The sequence below is a fragment of the Anolis carolinensis genome, chromosome 4 (genome assembly GCF_035594765.1).
Source record: "Anolis carolinensis isolate JA03-04 chromosome 4, rAnoCar3.1.pri, whole genome shotgun sequence".
NCBI lineage: Eukaryota > Metazoa > Chordata > Lepidosauria > Squamata > Dactyloidae > Anolis > Anolis carolinensis.
The window spans coordinates 169,290,003-169,307,544 of NC_085844.1; the positions used below are offsets into that span (position 1 = coordinate 169,290,003).

General features: G+C 36.8%; 1 protein-coding gene across 2 annotated transcripts in view; it reads right to left on the bottom strand.

The window, feature by feature from the left end:
- cachd1 (cache domain containing 1) overlaps window positions 1-17,542 on the bottom strand; it is a 175,100-nt gene that overhangs the window by 102,888 nt on the left and 54,670 nt on the right. For both annotated transcript variants that reach the window (XM_003220133.4, XM_008109317.3), the window contains exon 2: window positions 8,404-8,466. In XM_003220133.4, coding sequence (XP_003220181.2) covers window positions 8,404-8,466 — 63 coding nt within the window. The remainder of the gene's footprint in view (window positions 1-8,403; window positions 8,467-17,542) is intronic.

The window sequence follows — 17,542 nt, forward strand, 5'->3', positions numbered from 1 at the left end:
ATACCCCCAGTATATCTCTATGTCTAAAATTATGGTTGGCAATCCACTGATCTAAACTAGATCAAATGCTGTATGGTGATATAACTTAAGGATACATATAATAGACTCAATGGGTCTAGTCTAGTGAAGACTAAAATGAATGTTAGCATTATGTTTTCTTTGAATAATTATTTGTTTCTTAGTTTTTGAATTGGCTTTGTTGCTGAAGAAAGCACTTGCCACTCAGAAATCCCTAAACGGTTCAGGCCCAGACTATTTGCAGAACCGCATCTCTGTATACCACTGGTTCTCAACCTGGGGTCCCCAGATGTTTTTGACCTTCAACTCCCAGAAATCCTAACAGCTGGTAAATTGGCTGGGATTTCTGAGAGTTGTAGGCCAAAAACATCTGGGGACCCCAGGTTGAGAACCACATACATATACAAACCGGTTTGAGTATTGTGGAAGAGACCCTGCTCTTGGTCCAACCCTCATCTCAAGCATGGCTGGTGGGAACGAGAGAGGGGAGATTCTTCGTGGTCGCTCCCCCACGCCTCTGGAACTCCCTCCCAAAAGAACTAAAAACTGCCTCCTCTCTCCTCACCTTTAAAAAGTCACTAAAAACCCACCTATGCACTTTGGCGTATGCAGGGGAGGAAAATTAACACATCTAGACATACATCATCGTCTAGATATATTAAGTTTAGTTTAGTTTGATAGTGCCACAGTGTTGCTTGTATGAAAATCTTATCATAGATAGAATGACAGAAAGTTTGATAAGTCATTTTATCAGTGAAAAAATCACTGTGGCACTATCAAACTAAATGCCATATGATTAAAGTATAGGATGTAAAAAGAGAACACTGGACTATCAAGAACATAATGGGACCTTGGAGAAAAAAGGAGTTTCTTGATGAAATTTTTTTATAAGATTGTTGCTGAAGTAAAATCTAAGGTGCTAATAAAAATTGAGAAAAACTGAAAGTCAAGAGAAGAACAAAGCATTGCCCATGACAATAAATGACTATTCCGAAGTTGGAAGCAAAAGGTCCCAACTGTGTAGAAATGTAAGGTAATTCATTTTCAGGGTCCCAGTTCCTGAGAGGTACAGTAGATCCACTGATATGCAAGGGATCCATTACATGAACCTTTATGTAATACAATTTTCATGTACCTGAAAAGAAAAATGTCTTGGGGCTTCCAGTCAAAGCATGCCACAAAATGGCAGAGGAAGACTTAGCAATGCTTGGAGAAGTATTTTCTCTAGGCATCCAGTGCCATTCTATGACCAACATCTTGTGGAAGGTAATCACAGAATTGTGTTGGAGAACTAAAAAGTATTTTTCACTAGATATCACCAAGTTCTCCTGCACAATTCTGTGGTATTCATAGCTCTTTATGAACCATGTTCCTTGAGCTCATGTAATAAGTAGGCATGGAGTAACTAATTAAAGTTAGAATGACAGAGAAGAAATGTTGAACTGCCAATGGGAGGAGAAAACACCAACGCCTTTAATTCAACTTTTAACAGAGCCTCTCTGTGTTTATATGCCTTTCAGTTGTCTCTCAACCTATGGTGATCATATGGATTTCACTCAGGATTTCCTTAGGCAAGGAATATGGAGAGTTAATTTCATCAGTCCCTTCCTCTGAAATAGAGCTTAAAGCACCTGTTACTTGTCAGCAGTCTCTCATCCAAGTACTAACCAGGGCTGACCATGATTATCTTACAGCATCAAGCAGGATTAGCCATACTACAAAGCATCAACATCCAGATGTTTATTATTATTGCTTGCACTTGGGACCATAGGACATTTGATACAAAACAAATGTGTGATGTTTCTTAAAAAACATTGAAAATCTATATCCTGTATTGAAATACATCAGTGAACACTTTCTAACTTTTAGGCTTTGGGGTGTTTTGTTTTGTTTTAGGGTTTTCTGGTTGTTTTTCTGGGGTCCCAGTTGTTCTCCGCTTTAAGATTAAGAAACAACACAATAGTGAAGAAGGACAGAGGAATTTCATATGCATTTTTCTGCAATCCGTACAATGATTCTGCCATATAGGACACTAGAATGGTTGTGAAGAACTCTGTAAGTTAATTGAGACTAATCAATGAACTCACAGAGAAGGTAAAAACCTTAGTTCAGTTGACGACATCTTAACAACTGCATTTCTGCAGCTTTTGATGGGGTGAAAGGCAGGGAAGAATTTTAGTGGAAAGAGCATATGAGCTGGTGGAGAATAAATCAAAATGATATTCACAAACTTCTTCGGGGATTTGAAGAGTAGAGATTAATTCCACGTTGATATTGAAGTAAAGCTCAGCTTTTAAAAATCTATCTCACCTCATCATATCATAGTCCATCTGAAGCTAAATATATCACAACTGTTTATTTAAAAATGGTTCCAATGAAACTGAGGTATTTCTTAAGTTCTATTATTTATTTTCTGTGTAGCAGAAATGTGCTGTGTTACATAACTGCAAATGTATGTAAAACTCAGTTTTGTTATATTCTTTACTCCACCACAGTTAGCTAAAAAACAAAACAACCCACAGTTATTCTTCCACAGCATGATTCTTAAGTATCAAATTTATTCCCTAGATTTATTTATTATTTATTAAACGTATTCACTAGAATGCCAGCAGAAAGAAATCTATAAGGATGTTGCTACAAACAACAGTCAATTCCAAATTTTGGAGAACTGTGTGCCAAGTCTGACTCTCAGGTGTCATGAAAGCCTAATGTAATAACTATTTTCAGGCAAAGCCAAACAGCTGCATTTTCCCTTTTCATTGGTCTGTAGAAAGTTGGCATGCTTACACATTATAATGGATTGGTAGGTAATAAACATCCTCAACTGATGAACTGGTAACTAAGGTTTTTAGGATGACAGGAAGGTGCTAAGGAATGCCAAGAAAAGGAAGGGCTGATGGAGGATTAGGTTTGCTTACAATCTGTCTGCTTTTGTTTTAATATGACCAATTTGTATATATTCCTCTTACAGATAAAACTCCAGCACTCATGATTCATTAGCACTAAAAGACCCAGTTATAATTAAAACAGAAGTGCTCACTTACTCTTTCGATCTTTTCAGTCCCGAGCTTTTAACCATGGCAGTTATGCCTATTGGGAGCCCCATCTATCTTCTCTGACAGCAAAGTATTAATCACAATACTTAGAATGTTTAGACATTTATTTATATCTAGTTAAGGGTTAATGTATGCGTCTAGGGCTATGCTGTAAGCAATAACTATTGGAAGCTTTACCAGAAGACCCTCCCTCCATATCTCTCCCAACCCTTCTTCTAAAAGCTGTTGTATAATTTAACCCATATGATTCTAAGTGGTGTACAGACCACCCAGAAAATGATAGGAGAAAAGCATTATCCTTTGAATAAAGCCAATGAAACTGTCTTTGAAAAGATCAAGATGCTTCCAAAAGGCCTAGATTTTATAGTTACTTTGACAATAAGTCCTTTTAGCTCTCAATTTCACACAAATGCTCTCTCACATGCACACACCCAAATTTAGCATGCCCATAGTAAGATTGTCCTGACCGCAATGTGCAGAAGAATTGTATTCCAGGATGACCAAAGTGTTTTCAAGATATTTAGTTATTCATATAATAATATATTTGCCTTATTTTTTTATCACAGAAAGAAGATACTGCTTTCCCATCCATATGTCTTGTTTACTCAACCTATACCCAAAAGCAAGGGACTTACAATTAGAAATATCTCGCATCTGTTAATTTGAATTAAGAGTGCAAGCAAGAAATTGTTCTTTTATTTTTTTAAAAAAGAGGGGCAAAATATAACACTATTTCAACTGCTTGCAACCATTGTATTTAATTTTAGCCACCATTTCAGATTTTCATGGCAATGTGAATACACTGTGGTAAACACTTAAAATATAAGTAAACGCAAAATGTTGGATAATTTATTTCTATGTTTTAAAGGTAAAGGTAAAGGTTTTCCCCTGACGTTAAGTCCAGTTGTGACCAATTCTGGGGGTTGGTGCTCATCTCCATTTCTAAGCCGAAGAGCCGGCGTTGTCCGTAGACACCTCCAAGGTCATGTGGCCGGCATGACTGCATGGAGTGCCATTACCTGCCCGCCGGAGCAGTACCTATTTATCTACTCACATTTGCATGTTTTCGAACTGCTAGGTTGTCAGGATGCTAGGTTGGCAGGATTCTAAGGTTTATACACCTAAATATTGAAACCCCTTTGTGAACAACACAAAGATTCTGCAGTTATGCCCTTTTATACTCCTCTGGTTAATGTTACTACTATGCCAGAAGCATAATATATCAGAGGTGGGAACGTTACAACTCTCCAGGTAGCTCTATAAGACTGGTCCAATAGACCAACAATAGACCCAGGAAGGTGGAAACTCCACTTTATACATTTTAGTGAGTTTCCTTAACAATTAAATGATGGTGTACGAGCAGACGTGCTTCAAGTCTGCAACTTGATATAAGACCATTCCAGATGAATATGAAATCCCTCCCCCCCCTTTAAACCAGATCATGCATCTATTCTCTTTATATTACAAATAAACTGATTTGGCAGAATATTTTCTCAAAAGGCCAAAGGTAATTGTTTGGGATGAGGGAATATTCCACATCTTCCCAGAAACACTGTTTGTAAATACCTCAATGAAACACATCCTTTACTGGTCTCTGTGCTACGCTTTGAAGCATCGTGCACTGTTTATGTGTGTGCCTTCAAGCTATCTGTTAGGGGGATCCCATTAATTTTGCAGTTTCCTTAGGAAAGGAAAACTTAAGAGGTGGTTTGCTCAATACCTTTCTTTGAAAGATACTCTACACAGCATCTGGTATCCACCCCGTCTAAATGGCAAAGTACTTGAATCATACTACTGTATTTCTTCAACTGTTAAGACATCATCAGTTGTAAGACACATCCTAATTTCAGTAGCAACAACAACAACAAAATTACATAAGATACAATTGTGATTCTAAAATGCACCCCATTTTTAGAGTTGTTTATATCGGGGGGAAAATGTATGTATTAGAATTGTAGAAAGATAGTAGCTTCATTATGAATAATTGCCAAATCACATCACTGATTATTTCAGCAATCAAGTTATGTTAAATGTCAATAAACAATTCATCTAAATGATAAACCATAGTTTCCCATTGCTTTTTTCACATTAACTTCGACAATGATAGGTCTCATAAACAACTGAGATTTCCCAACTATAACTCAAGCCTTCCTACTGGTAGGTTCTCTGAACAGATCTATTGAGCTATAGCAGGCATGGGCAAACTTTGGCCTTCTGGGTGTTTTGGACTTTAACTCCCACAATTCCTAACAGTCAGTAAGCTGGCTGGGATTTCCTTGTCTGTGGGGTCTTGACATTTTTCTCTGGCAAGAATGAGATTCATGCTACTTTACTTTAAATGGGACTAGCTATTGTAATCAGGCCATAGGTAGCCTGAAGTCACTGTTGGGAGTGATGCTGATGGAGTTGGGACTTTTGAACTACAACCTCCATTTACCCAGTAGCATGTTTATACTGTTCAGGGCTTATGGTAGCTATAGTCCAAAAGGTAACTGATACTTTGAATGCTACAGTTGGTGTTTGAATCTGAAATTTATTTTGTTTGAGCCAACCAAGAAAAAGCAGAGCACATTAAACAAATCAAAAATGAAATTATTGATCAAAATAACAATATAGAAAGATTAAAAACCAATATATATATTATTAGCTCTCTGGAAATTATATACTAGACAATACAATTGGATGCTGCAGTTAGTGTTTACTAAAAGAATAGCTGTGCAATCCCTTTCTCTTTGCCTTCTCTTTCTGTACTTTATATACTGTTCAGAACACACAAGATCCCATCAGGTTGCACACATAAAGCTTCAGCAATCATTGGATTATCTTACCCATATAATGAAGCTATGCCCCTACTTTATTATGAAAACAGGTTGTCCAACTCTTTGTTTTAAAATGCTTAAAGTGAGAGGTATAAACACTAGCTCCCCAGAAATCATAAGCAACTTACTGTGCAACTTCCAAGATCAACAACAGGAATAAGTCAATAGTAACTTTTAAAATCCAAATCTATGTAGGATTTTCTTAGTGATATACCCTAGAACTCAAAACCCCTACAAAGGACTGAAGCCTTTTAGTTTAAACTCTTTTCTTACATAAATAATCTTCACCATGAAATACTACCCTGATAAGCAATGGTAACCAAACACAGGGAACCATTGAACAATGCTAACTTCAATATAAGAGTAGCTAATGAAAATGTACTCTGAAGTACTTAACTAAGCATAGTGCACTCCTTAAAGGATGTAATAAATAACATGATACTCTGACAATATATTATTATCAATTATCATGTTCTCTATTATCAAGTTATCAGAGCTCATTGCCACTTACCCAGCAATGAAAGCCAAGGTGATAAACCAATTGATTAAAGTGAATTTGTCAACACAGAGTTATAACCAGTTCATATGACCTGTTACAGTTGCTGGTGGCATCTATTTAACTTCTTCCACTTGTCACCCACTATTTTGATATGACAAAAAGCTCTAATTAGTAATAGCTGTTGCCGGCAACCAAGCAATGAAAATGTAGTTCCAATTTTATGCAATATCCATGTTGTGCCAACTCTCCCTTCTTTTTGGTTTATACAATTGAACCAGTTTTGTAAAAGTGCCTTAGCAGTTAATGTTAATCTGGCAACAGTCACAGGAATCACACACATGACTTTGCCAATTTAGAATTTTTCCCTCCTTATCAACTTTGTAATAAAGCCTATAATCTCTACAAGGATCTCAGAGTGGCATCCTTGATGCTATCCAATTTCCAGGGAATTCCTATGCACATCACTAGGGTCTATGCGTGCACTAGGGTGTATGGTGATTATAGGTTTAATACTGTATCCAGTATTGTGGCTCCTGATTTTGTCAGACATTAGACAAACAAAAATAGACAAAAATAAACAAATAGACAAATTGATAATAGACAAACAAAAACTATGTGCAGGTTTAAAAAAAGGTTTTGACAGATGACTTATGCTGAAATGAAAACCCAGTGGGGCTTTTAAAACAGAAAAACATTTTTTGTGTGCAGAAAATAGGTTTCCATCATGGTTTTCTGTACAAAAACCTGGATTTTTATGCTCAAAATGTTTTTCTCCAATAAAAGCTTTTCCACAATATTTAGAATATTCAAATGTGGTGAGAGTACTGCAAAGGGATATTGGTTTTTTCCCATGGAAGGGAGAAAATTGTTATATATATTTGTGATAGCTTGGAAGAACTTACATCTCTAATTCACATAGTTTTCTATGCAAGACAACTGTGAAGGTAAGGATGGGAGCAACGCGAATCTGAACTTCTTGAAAGACGGGTGGGAGGAAGCAATGTTTAGGATGTTTCCTCAATGAGAAGACCAATAATCATGACATTTTTTAAAAAATGACATTAAAATCCACAATTACCTTCACTACGGTAACATACAGCTGATGGGGATAGTTCAGTCTTCCAGTAACATGTAGCTCACAGATACTGGCATGGTCAAACCTAGCCAGTTGAGCCAAAGGGATAACATTAATGTACAAGCGTAACCTAGCCATAGGTCAGAAACTACTTGAAGGCCCACCATGACAACAAAGAATAAGCCTTAATGTACTTTGCCACACAGAGAAAAGGTCTGCACTCCTTCCATGAGTGCGTCACAAAGCAGAGTCCCAAACAGCCACCTTAATCGGCGCAGTATAGAAGGCCATCATGCCCATCTTAATTGGTACAATACAGAAGGCCACATAACCCGCCTCTTGTGTTTATCATTAACATTGGGGATAATTGGCACAGTTGCTTCTTTTTGTTTCCCCTACAGACTTTTTGCTTCCAAATGGCCCTTCTATGAGGGCTCACATGGCCCTGCTCACTCCATCATTCTTTGATCTACTTTCCCTCCCAGGCAGAGGACAAGAGAAAGTGTTTCCAGATGAACTGCTTTTGTTTTGTTTTGTCTTATTTACACTTCAGGGGGTTTGAATGCTGGACGCTTGACTGAGAGAAGCTTTACTAGAGAACCAGGGCCTACTATGATAGTAGCTTTCTAAAAAGCAAGGGGAAGAAAAAGTATTAAGACAGCTGATCCAAAAGTCTCTCATTTAAGCAAAGACAATTTAAAAAATATAGTACTCCTGAAGTAGCAAGCTCTGGTGACACCTGCTCATGCCACAAACTATTCAATCCCAGCTCCTATAGCATGAGAACATTACAGGAATGAAACATGGAGAAATGAAGACAAAAAACATGAAATAGAAACCGTGTATTCAAAAGTAAAAAGTATATAGTGAAATTAAGGGTATTATTGCTACATTTTAAAAAAATCATATAAAAGAATCAGAAAAATGTTTCCTTACCTGTTGAACTTCACTTTCACCATTTGAAATTTTTTCTGTGTACACAAAGGAGTTGAATATCCTCTGAAAAAAAGTTTTAAAAAAAGACTTCTTAGAAACAAGTATTTACAAGGGAAAAAAACAGCCATATATAGAACAGGTAATAGACAACAGATTAAAGATTAAAAGATTATGATATTGGAGACTTAGAACCACGCTAAACACATTAAACACAGATATGTCTCCAGAATTAAATTAAACAGATGTTTATGTTTTGTGGAAAAGTATAGGATATTGCATCCAGAGTGCCTGCCACAGAATCCAAATGGTATACATTTAAGATAGATATGCTTCATATTTGAAATCTGGTTTTCTCTAAATACATTTAATTGTTTACATATAACATATCCTTAATGCAATGCTTTTTTAAAAAAAATACACCTTAACTTTCAAGACTTTTGTTTGCTTTTTTCACTGCATTGCCTTTAATTTATTCTGAATCTGTATAGACTTTACTTCTACTCAATTGGTTTTATTTAGTATGCAGAGGTGGGGCCCCATGAACATCTGCAAGTAGTGAGAAAGGAACAGAAGGATGAGTGTATATACTTCGAGTCTCTCAGCAAGTACATATGCATTGGTCATGTGTTTTCAAGTCATTCCTAATATATGGCAGATCCATCACAGGATTTTCTTGGCAAGATTTGTTCAGAAGAGGCTTCACTTTTGCCCTGCTCGATGGTAAGAGAGAGTGACTTTCCAAAGGTCCCCAAGTGGGTTTCCACAACCAAGTGGCGAATTGACCATCCGTTTCCAGAGACAGAGTCCAACATTGAAACCACTACACCAGGCTGGCTCTTGCATGCATACTCATACTCACAGATGCCCAAATACTTTAAACAGCTTGATGAAGGGAACAGAATAAGAAAAGAGAAATCTCCATTCACAGACATGCACATCTTTTGTTTTCTAATCAAACTCTATCAGTTCTTATTCCCACTCTATTTCCTACATGTGGGATAAGAAGAATGAGGGAAGCAAAGCTTTGTCAATGACTTTTTCCATAATTTCAGCATGGGTTGCTTTGCGGATGTCTTTTCTTCCTTTCAAGCCAAGGACTTACAGACCAGTTTGGTCATCACTCAGTATCAGTATCAGCAATTTATTACGGTCTATGACCAGAATATATGAAAATGGGCACAGGTGCCCGAAAAGGGGAATCACAGTTCCCATAAAAGTCAAATAAAAGAACAAGTTAAAAACATGTTATAAGAAAAACAAATTAAAAGCAGACTATTAGCAGGGTCAGCTAATAGTAAATATCGATCCACTAATAGGCTCTGGAGGGGGAGATAGGCCTTCGAAGTTCTTAACAAGGTTTGGCATGGACAGAACAGACAGTTCACAAACACCTTGTGTTCTGCCCAAGCCTATCAAAGATTCCTGGCGCTCTTTAGAATAAAAGATGGTTGCCCATCCCTAGTCATCATGAAAAGGTTACTTTAAGACTATATTTAATCTTTCTATGAAGGCAATTTATGCTACTGAGGGGCCTGCTGCAACCTGATGCCCCACCTATATGCCTTCTCATTGAATCTTGGTGAACTGCACTACCTATTGCTTCTCCTTACTTTTAAAAACTATTAAAACCCTTTCTGGTTTTTAACAGGGCCTCTTTTAAACATAATAAAACTGCTTCTGTTGGTCCAGAGGGTGCAAGGGACATTGTGAGTGGAAAAAAGCACATTTTAGGGCATATGGAAATCAATGTAGCCTGTGGGTCAGACTGCTAGAGAAAATGGACCTCTACAACTTTATGTCATCCATTTTCACATCTTTGCTTATTTGCTTAAAATGAACAAGAAAATAAACAGGTACGTACTAAAGCACCAAGATGAAATGGAGGCATTGTATATATTTGTTATTGTTGTTATTGTTGTTGTATACCTTTAAGTTGCTCCCAATCTCTGGCAACCCTAAAATGAATCTACTATAGGGTTTTCTTGGTAAGATAGATATGACATTTTAATTCTTACGGTTTTTCTAACACATGTGTATGTGTGAGGTTTACTCAATAAATCCAGTTTTGTTCCAATAAAAAAAGCAATTTTGACTTTCCTCTTTCAAATCCCCAAGCTGACAGCATTGTTGCAATGCCTAAATTAACATCTTCTCATTTTCTAGGTCCATGGATTTATATTGATATTGTACTCACTTGCCTTTGAGCACCTATTCTTTAATGATGCTACCCTGAAAAATGGAAGTTTCAGATATGCTATTTATAAGGTTTAAAAGGATACTTGCATTTAATTCTAATATAAAAATCTACACACAACTCTTAAGATTGATTCCACAACTCTCTATTAAGCATTCTGAATTGAGTCCTCCTTTCCCCAACCACATAAAAATCACAAAGGAAGGAAAATGTTTCCTTTCTGAGATCAAGCATAATACACAAGGTTATGCACTGTGTCTAATGTAATTAAATGTTCAGAACATGAATATTTACAATTATCAAATAAGCAGCATGAACATTCATTTTCTATGTGATGGGAAAATTGCTCCACAGTGCTTCTGGAAAGGTAAGACTGGGCCCTTTGCCTTAAAATAATCTTGTACCTCGACGATTTTAATTTCATAATCTTACCACCTACTACCTTAGTCTCTAAGCTTTTCGTTTAGCGCAAAAGGTCTGCACTGCATAACCAGAGGATTTAGATTGTTCTCCTGACAGCATAATAAAAACTTCAGTTATGCTGCAAGGCGAGATCCATTAAACAGAAATTATTTACTCTTCTTCAGGAAATGTATATGATAAAATGACAAACATGGTTTAAATCAGCATTTCAGAAATACGTTTAAATCGCAGGCATGTGGGGAAAACTGGAAAGGAGTTTTTTAAAAAAATGAATGAAGAACCAGTGTGACAAATATTTAGGAGGATGTGAAAAAGGCCAAATCAACAGAACAATTTTAGTGTTTTTAAGTGAAGAACAAAACATTGCAATGGCACTGTATTTCATGTTAGCAACCCTCAGCTTTTCTAAGTGTGATATTTTAAGCAATTTTTCAGAAAATGGGTTTGTGAGACATTAATGTTGCTGTCTAGTTTAATCTACTGACCTTCACTGTGCATGGAACTACTCTTGAGCTGAGGGAGTAATTTATATGACTATGCATGTACATTTGCTTATGCACATTTGGCATCAAATTTTTTAAAAAAAGATATAAGAAGGGCATAGGCAAGTCAAATTCTTATCCCAGCACTCCTGAAGTCATTATTTAGAGAAGACATGTCTACAGTCACATACTACAGTGGGCAATAATCCTATACTTTGTTCCACTGAGATGAAGACTGTCACTTCCCCTTATTCCTTTCCCTCTTGGGGAATTCAGGAATTTAAGAAATTTGAACTCTTAATTCTATGGCCACCCCTGGAGAGGGCAGCAGTAAATCTTTTCAGTTTACAAGTCCCAGTGAGCCTAGAAGGATTAAAAAGACAAAATACAAACTATTCTAAAGAAGGCCCAGACTATAAAGCACTCTCATGCTATATCTTTACTGAAAGCTCTGATCGGTTACTAAGACTACAAACATCTTCCCCCATTCATTCCCATTAAAATGAGGAGATGATTCAGGATCTCAGAAAGAAATATATTAAATGGTAATTCTGATGCAAAATGCATTACATTTTCTTCTTCTACTCATAAATTGCTAGATTTTTTAGACATCAAAAGAAATATTGAAATAGTCCCTCAGCTAACTGGAAGTTCCCATCCATAGTACAAAGCTGGCCTTTAACCCAAGCTTTATTCATGGCTCTGTGAAGCTGCATTAAAAATAAATGATTGTAGTTATGGACATGAAAAATCAGAATATTAATGATGTCCTTTTTGGTTACTATGGATGTAAATCTATTCTCCTTAACTGGGCATATGATCAGTTTGAAATCAGAAAGGCACATGAGTAGAGATGTATAGGAATATACTGTTACTTTATATTTTTAAGTAACGGTTCTCATTTGTTTTGATGGAAGACTTGGACTATAACATCTTATTTTATTAACTACTTTTAAGTGTTCACCATCTGATTCCAACCATAAATCCTCAGAAACCACAACCAAGGGATCAAACCAAAAAGTGAGGAGGCAAAACCACATGTCTCACACATGAGACACACTGAAATAATCAAGGACACTGTGATCAAAATTCTGCAATTTAGATACAGTCAGTAGGAAAACCCCCTATTTTGCACAAACTTTTTACTTTCATCGTTGGTGGAACATCCACCAATGATGAAACACGTTACTTACAATTCCTCTATTCGCTGCCATTTGAATTTAATCAGTTCTGTTGTTTATTAGTTCTGCCTTGAGTTACTGTATGTAACTCGACAGCTTGAAATTTTTGCTTTCATTGTATGAAAACGCAGGCTGAAGTTTTTGAAATGGGCATAAGAATATCAGGCAGTTTCCCTACATGTGACATTTATGGAGTGAAGATAATAGAACAGAGAGAAAAAATTAGGCAGTATCTCAATCTACAAACAGGAATGTAACTACAATGAGGAGAGGAGGCGGCAGGATTGACATGCAATGTTTCTCTTTTTAAGAATCCATTCCACTGCTATCTGAAACATTTAAACAAATGTATTTTTGCATCAAACTGAATCTTTTGAAAGTATGAAAGTGTGATAGTATCACAAATTAGAAGGTTCCTATTTTTGGATATGTTGGCCAATGGATTCTGGGAGCTTCAGCCCAAAAAGGAAACTGTCCCAAGCTCTAGTTACCATTCCTATGAAACCTGGGGAACACAGACGTTTGGGATATAGGAAAGATTTTTGACCAACTCCCCTCCCCATTAGTTTTTGAAAGTATGAAAGCAGTATAGAGAACCATATTAGTTTTACCACAACAGATTACTGTAGGAATCTCGTCCAGGACTTCTTGCAGACACATGAAACTGGGGGTAATAGCAAACACTCTATTTTCACACTTTGAGTCAAAAAATACTGTTGGCTATTCTCCCCACCCATCCCATGCTCACCTCGTGCCCTTTTATTTCATTGCCTGGGAGAAGGAGAGGTGGCTCCCCATGCTTCTCCCCAGTGATAGAGACCTCACTCGGCTTTGCTGCCCAGGAGAAAAAACAGTAGTACCTTAATAAAGCTTACTTACTCACCCTCTCACCCACCCACCCCCAAAGTCCAATTTCAATGGGATTCCATAGTTAGCAATGGTGACAATGGCAATTCTTCCTGCTCTTCCTCTCCCAACCCTAGGCTTTTGGGAAAGTGTGCACACAACAGCTTTGGGACTTGGCAATGGTGGCAGTACTGATTCTTCCCATTTAAGATACACATAACAGTCTCAGACTTTGGAAGGGAGTTGACTGGGACGGGGGCAATTCTTGCTTTATCATTTCTCAGTTTTCTCACCTGGAAGAGTGACTTCCCATCCTTCTCCTGTGACAGAGCCTTTGCTCTGCTCTGTCACCCCAGAAAAAGAGGGACAGCTTCCTGATTAAGCTTCCTGTACCCCCCTCCAAAAAAATTCAACACTGTTTTGTGAACTGCTGTTAAATGAAACCATAGATATAGAAGCCACTGATTTCAGATCCACAGATATAGGATCTTACTGTATTGGAAGCTTCTGTAGTCAGAAATGCTTTCTTTTTCTTAAAAAGCCCAGATAATGTAACTGCTCTCAGCTACAGTCACACTGAAAGATTTCTAGACTGAGATCATAAAATATTACAAAGAAGCCCCAATAGAGAGACTGTATTTCTAGACATAACCTTTTTAAAACCCCTGTTTACCCTCAGCAAAGAAGAGTTGGAAAAGTACCAAAAATGTCATCAAGCTCTTTTTCATAAAGCCAAAGAAGGGAGGGGGGAAATACTAGAAAATTAGTTCCACATGTTAAAACGATTCAACATTTAGTCTATGTAATTTGACTAACGTTTTGCTCGTGACAATGTGCATGGCAAACTAAAGTTGATGTTACGCAACTTCACAATATAAAACAGATGGTAGAAACAAATCTCCATGAGCTATTATTTTTCTTCATCTTAAGTCTGGGAGTTGAATACAAGGACAATTTATCTCCAGTAAAATAGTAAATAATTTCCCATTAGGATTCACCATCTTAGGAGAGGCATTTAAGATCAGAAAATATAAAAAAAGAAGACAGATAATATGAGTGACCAACCCATTTTCACTTCCTCATGTAGGAAGACTATATCATTGAGTGGGTGGGTACATCATTTGGTTGCCCAGAATTTTTAGACAAAAGTCCATATTAATCCCCATGTGCTCTAACCTGATAAATGGTCGGCAAGTGATACACATTCACTTTTACACCTTTATTTCATTCTTTTGGTTATAAAAGAACCCAAATGTTGATTAAGCAGCTTGTGAAGATCAATAGTAAGGCAGTCGCTACTCTCGGTTTTAACCATCTAACTTGGTTGTATAGAGAGTTCACTTCAGTCTGGAAAAGGTCTCAAGGGCCACATTCCAGTAGTGGGCAAGGAAGGGAGTCACAGTAGAGGGCAATGTAAAACCAGCAAGGTCAAGTATAAATCTGCTCAGCTGGGACATTTTCCCATCAAGGCTACAAAGCAGTGCCTGATTATACACGTGCCTACTCAATAACTATGTCCCATCACAGCAGCTTTCCTACCAGTAAACCACATCTCAGTTCTGCAGAGGGCATTTGCACTGCAGAGACAATCTGAGTCTGGCAGCCAGGTTGTCAACAATCAGAAAGATCCCTCTGAAACAGGAATAAGCAACTCTGCTGCACCTGAGAATCAAATAGGTGCTTCAGTCTTTGCAATGCACAAAAAATTATAAGAAGAGGTCATTTACTCACTTCCAGTTTTGATTTGTGGATCTTCAAAGGAATGCTAGAGAAGTTGGGAATGTAAAATAAAGCAGTCTAAATCTCCACAAAAAGAAAAAAGGCTATATTTACCTGAAGAAATACTCAGAATGTAGGAAATTGAGATGTTCCACATGTGTGTGTGTACAAAACCAGACTTTGGAAGTCAAAAATGAGGCTTACAAAATATTAAAAGAGAACAGATTAAAAGCATACAAGACATTATATATATGTGTGTGTATATAAAATATACTTGAAAGCAATTAAATAAGATATAGAATTGAAATCATTACAATAATTAAAAGACACAATATAAAAAACAAGTAGATTACACAATAATCAGAAACTTACTGCAGTCAATTCCTCAAGATCTGCTGGAATAGGATTTTTTTTTTTCATACCAAGAGAAGGAAGTCAAGGAGGGAGCTACGCTAGCCATTCTAGGAAGGTAGGGAGCCACCAAAAAGGCTCTTTCACTTGTATCCACTCTATTTCTGGGAGTGTGATGGTACTGAGAGAAAGGCTTCCTCAAAGATCTTAGAGCTTGAGTAGTCTTGTATAAGAAAATATGTTTCTTAAAGAATAAGAAATTCTGGAGGTTTGTAAAAAAATATTCAGAAAGCCACACTTTCCCCATCCCAGACAAATAAAAAAAACACCTCTCCTCAGTAAAGCATAACATATAGAATCTATATAGTTCAACATGCAGGAGAAAATATTACTATTATGAGAAATATTAATTATCCACATGGTATTTGCATTTTCTCACAGGATCAATATATTCTACTGCCCATTTAGGCATTTCATCTCCATGAATGTAGGGCAAAAACTCATATACAAATCCTTCAGCATGTGGTCAAAATTCCTGTGGCTTAGTAGTGAAAACCATCTATCAACAGCTTTATTCTAATAACAGATTATTTATTGAGTCATCATAATTCTTCTATCACTCACACTAAATGATTGTAAAACAGATATCTGGGCTACTTTACAACACCTTTTTACTCTCTCACCCAACCCCAAAGTATTATTTCTGATGATGTTTGGAACTATTGGCTACTCTAACAACTAAAGTGTTGCCGAAATACTGTGCAGCCACCAACTCCCTCCTGATATCAGAAGCTAAGCAGGTCCAGGTCTGGTTAGCATTTGGAAAGCAAACAACCAAGGAATACCAGGTGCTGTAAGTAGTACTTCAGGTAAAGGCAATGGCAAATCACCACTGAGTATTTTTAAAAAAACCCTATGAAATTCATGGAGTCATCATAGATCAGCAAGCAATTTGAAGATGCTTACAATATCATCAAATTAGCTTAGTGTTTACACCTTATTTTTTGTTATTTAATATTTAATGTTTATTTTACTTAAGTGATATTTATCTTTACTGTTCTAATGTAGCACAAATCCTATGTAAAATCATACAACGTATTTTTGACATTAATATTGAAATCTGAAATATATACAGAAAGATATACATAAATATATCAAGGAAGCAATCTTAAAAATACAGAATCCCATCCCATCCAAGAGGATAGTACTAGGTGAAGAATTTCCCTCTTAGAAGGAAAAGGCTTTTCATCTAAAGTAAGAGTTGGATTTCTGAATTTTATTAAGTATTATTATCTTTTCTGGTGAGTCATCTCTTCCTATGATACGGCCAAAGCACAACAGCCTCAAGTTAATCAACCTGACTTCTAGGGAGAGTACAGGACCAAGATATTTGTCTTTTTAACAATCTACAGTATCTACAAAACTCTTCTCCAGCTCCACATCTCAAATCAGTTGATGTTCTTCCTATCAGCTTTTTTCACTGTGCATGCACAGATATAGGGACTAGGATGGTATGGACCACCAAAACTTTGGTATTCAGTGATATATCTTTATACTTCAGGATCTTATCTAGTTCAATGGCCTTGAGTTTGAAGGGCTTGAGCAGGTCTGTTGAGGATAGGGTGACTTGCAGGTCTCTCATCTGTAGGGTCACCATAAATCAAAATCGGGTTAAAGAAAGTTAACAACAATAAACTAGGCTTGCATTTCCAGAAATGGGGTTGCACAATTTCATCTTAATTCCCACGAGTTTTGTTTGGTGTCTCCTTCACACTTACTTGTGACTCATGCAACCTGTAGTCTCCATTGTGGGACTTATTTTAACTATGAAACTCAAGGGTTAATCCCAATTTTTGGAATTTCCATGCTTCTCCCATATTTCTATGGGTTTTAGAATCTGTTTCATGCGCAAAATTATTCTATCCAGTTTAAAAGGAGAAGGG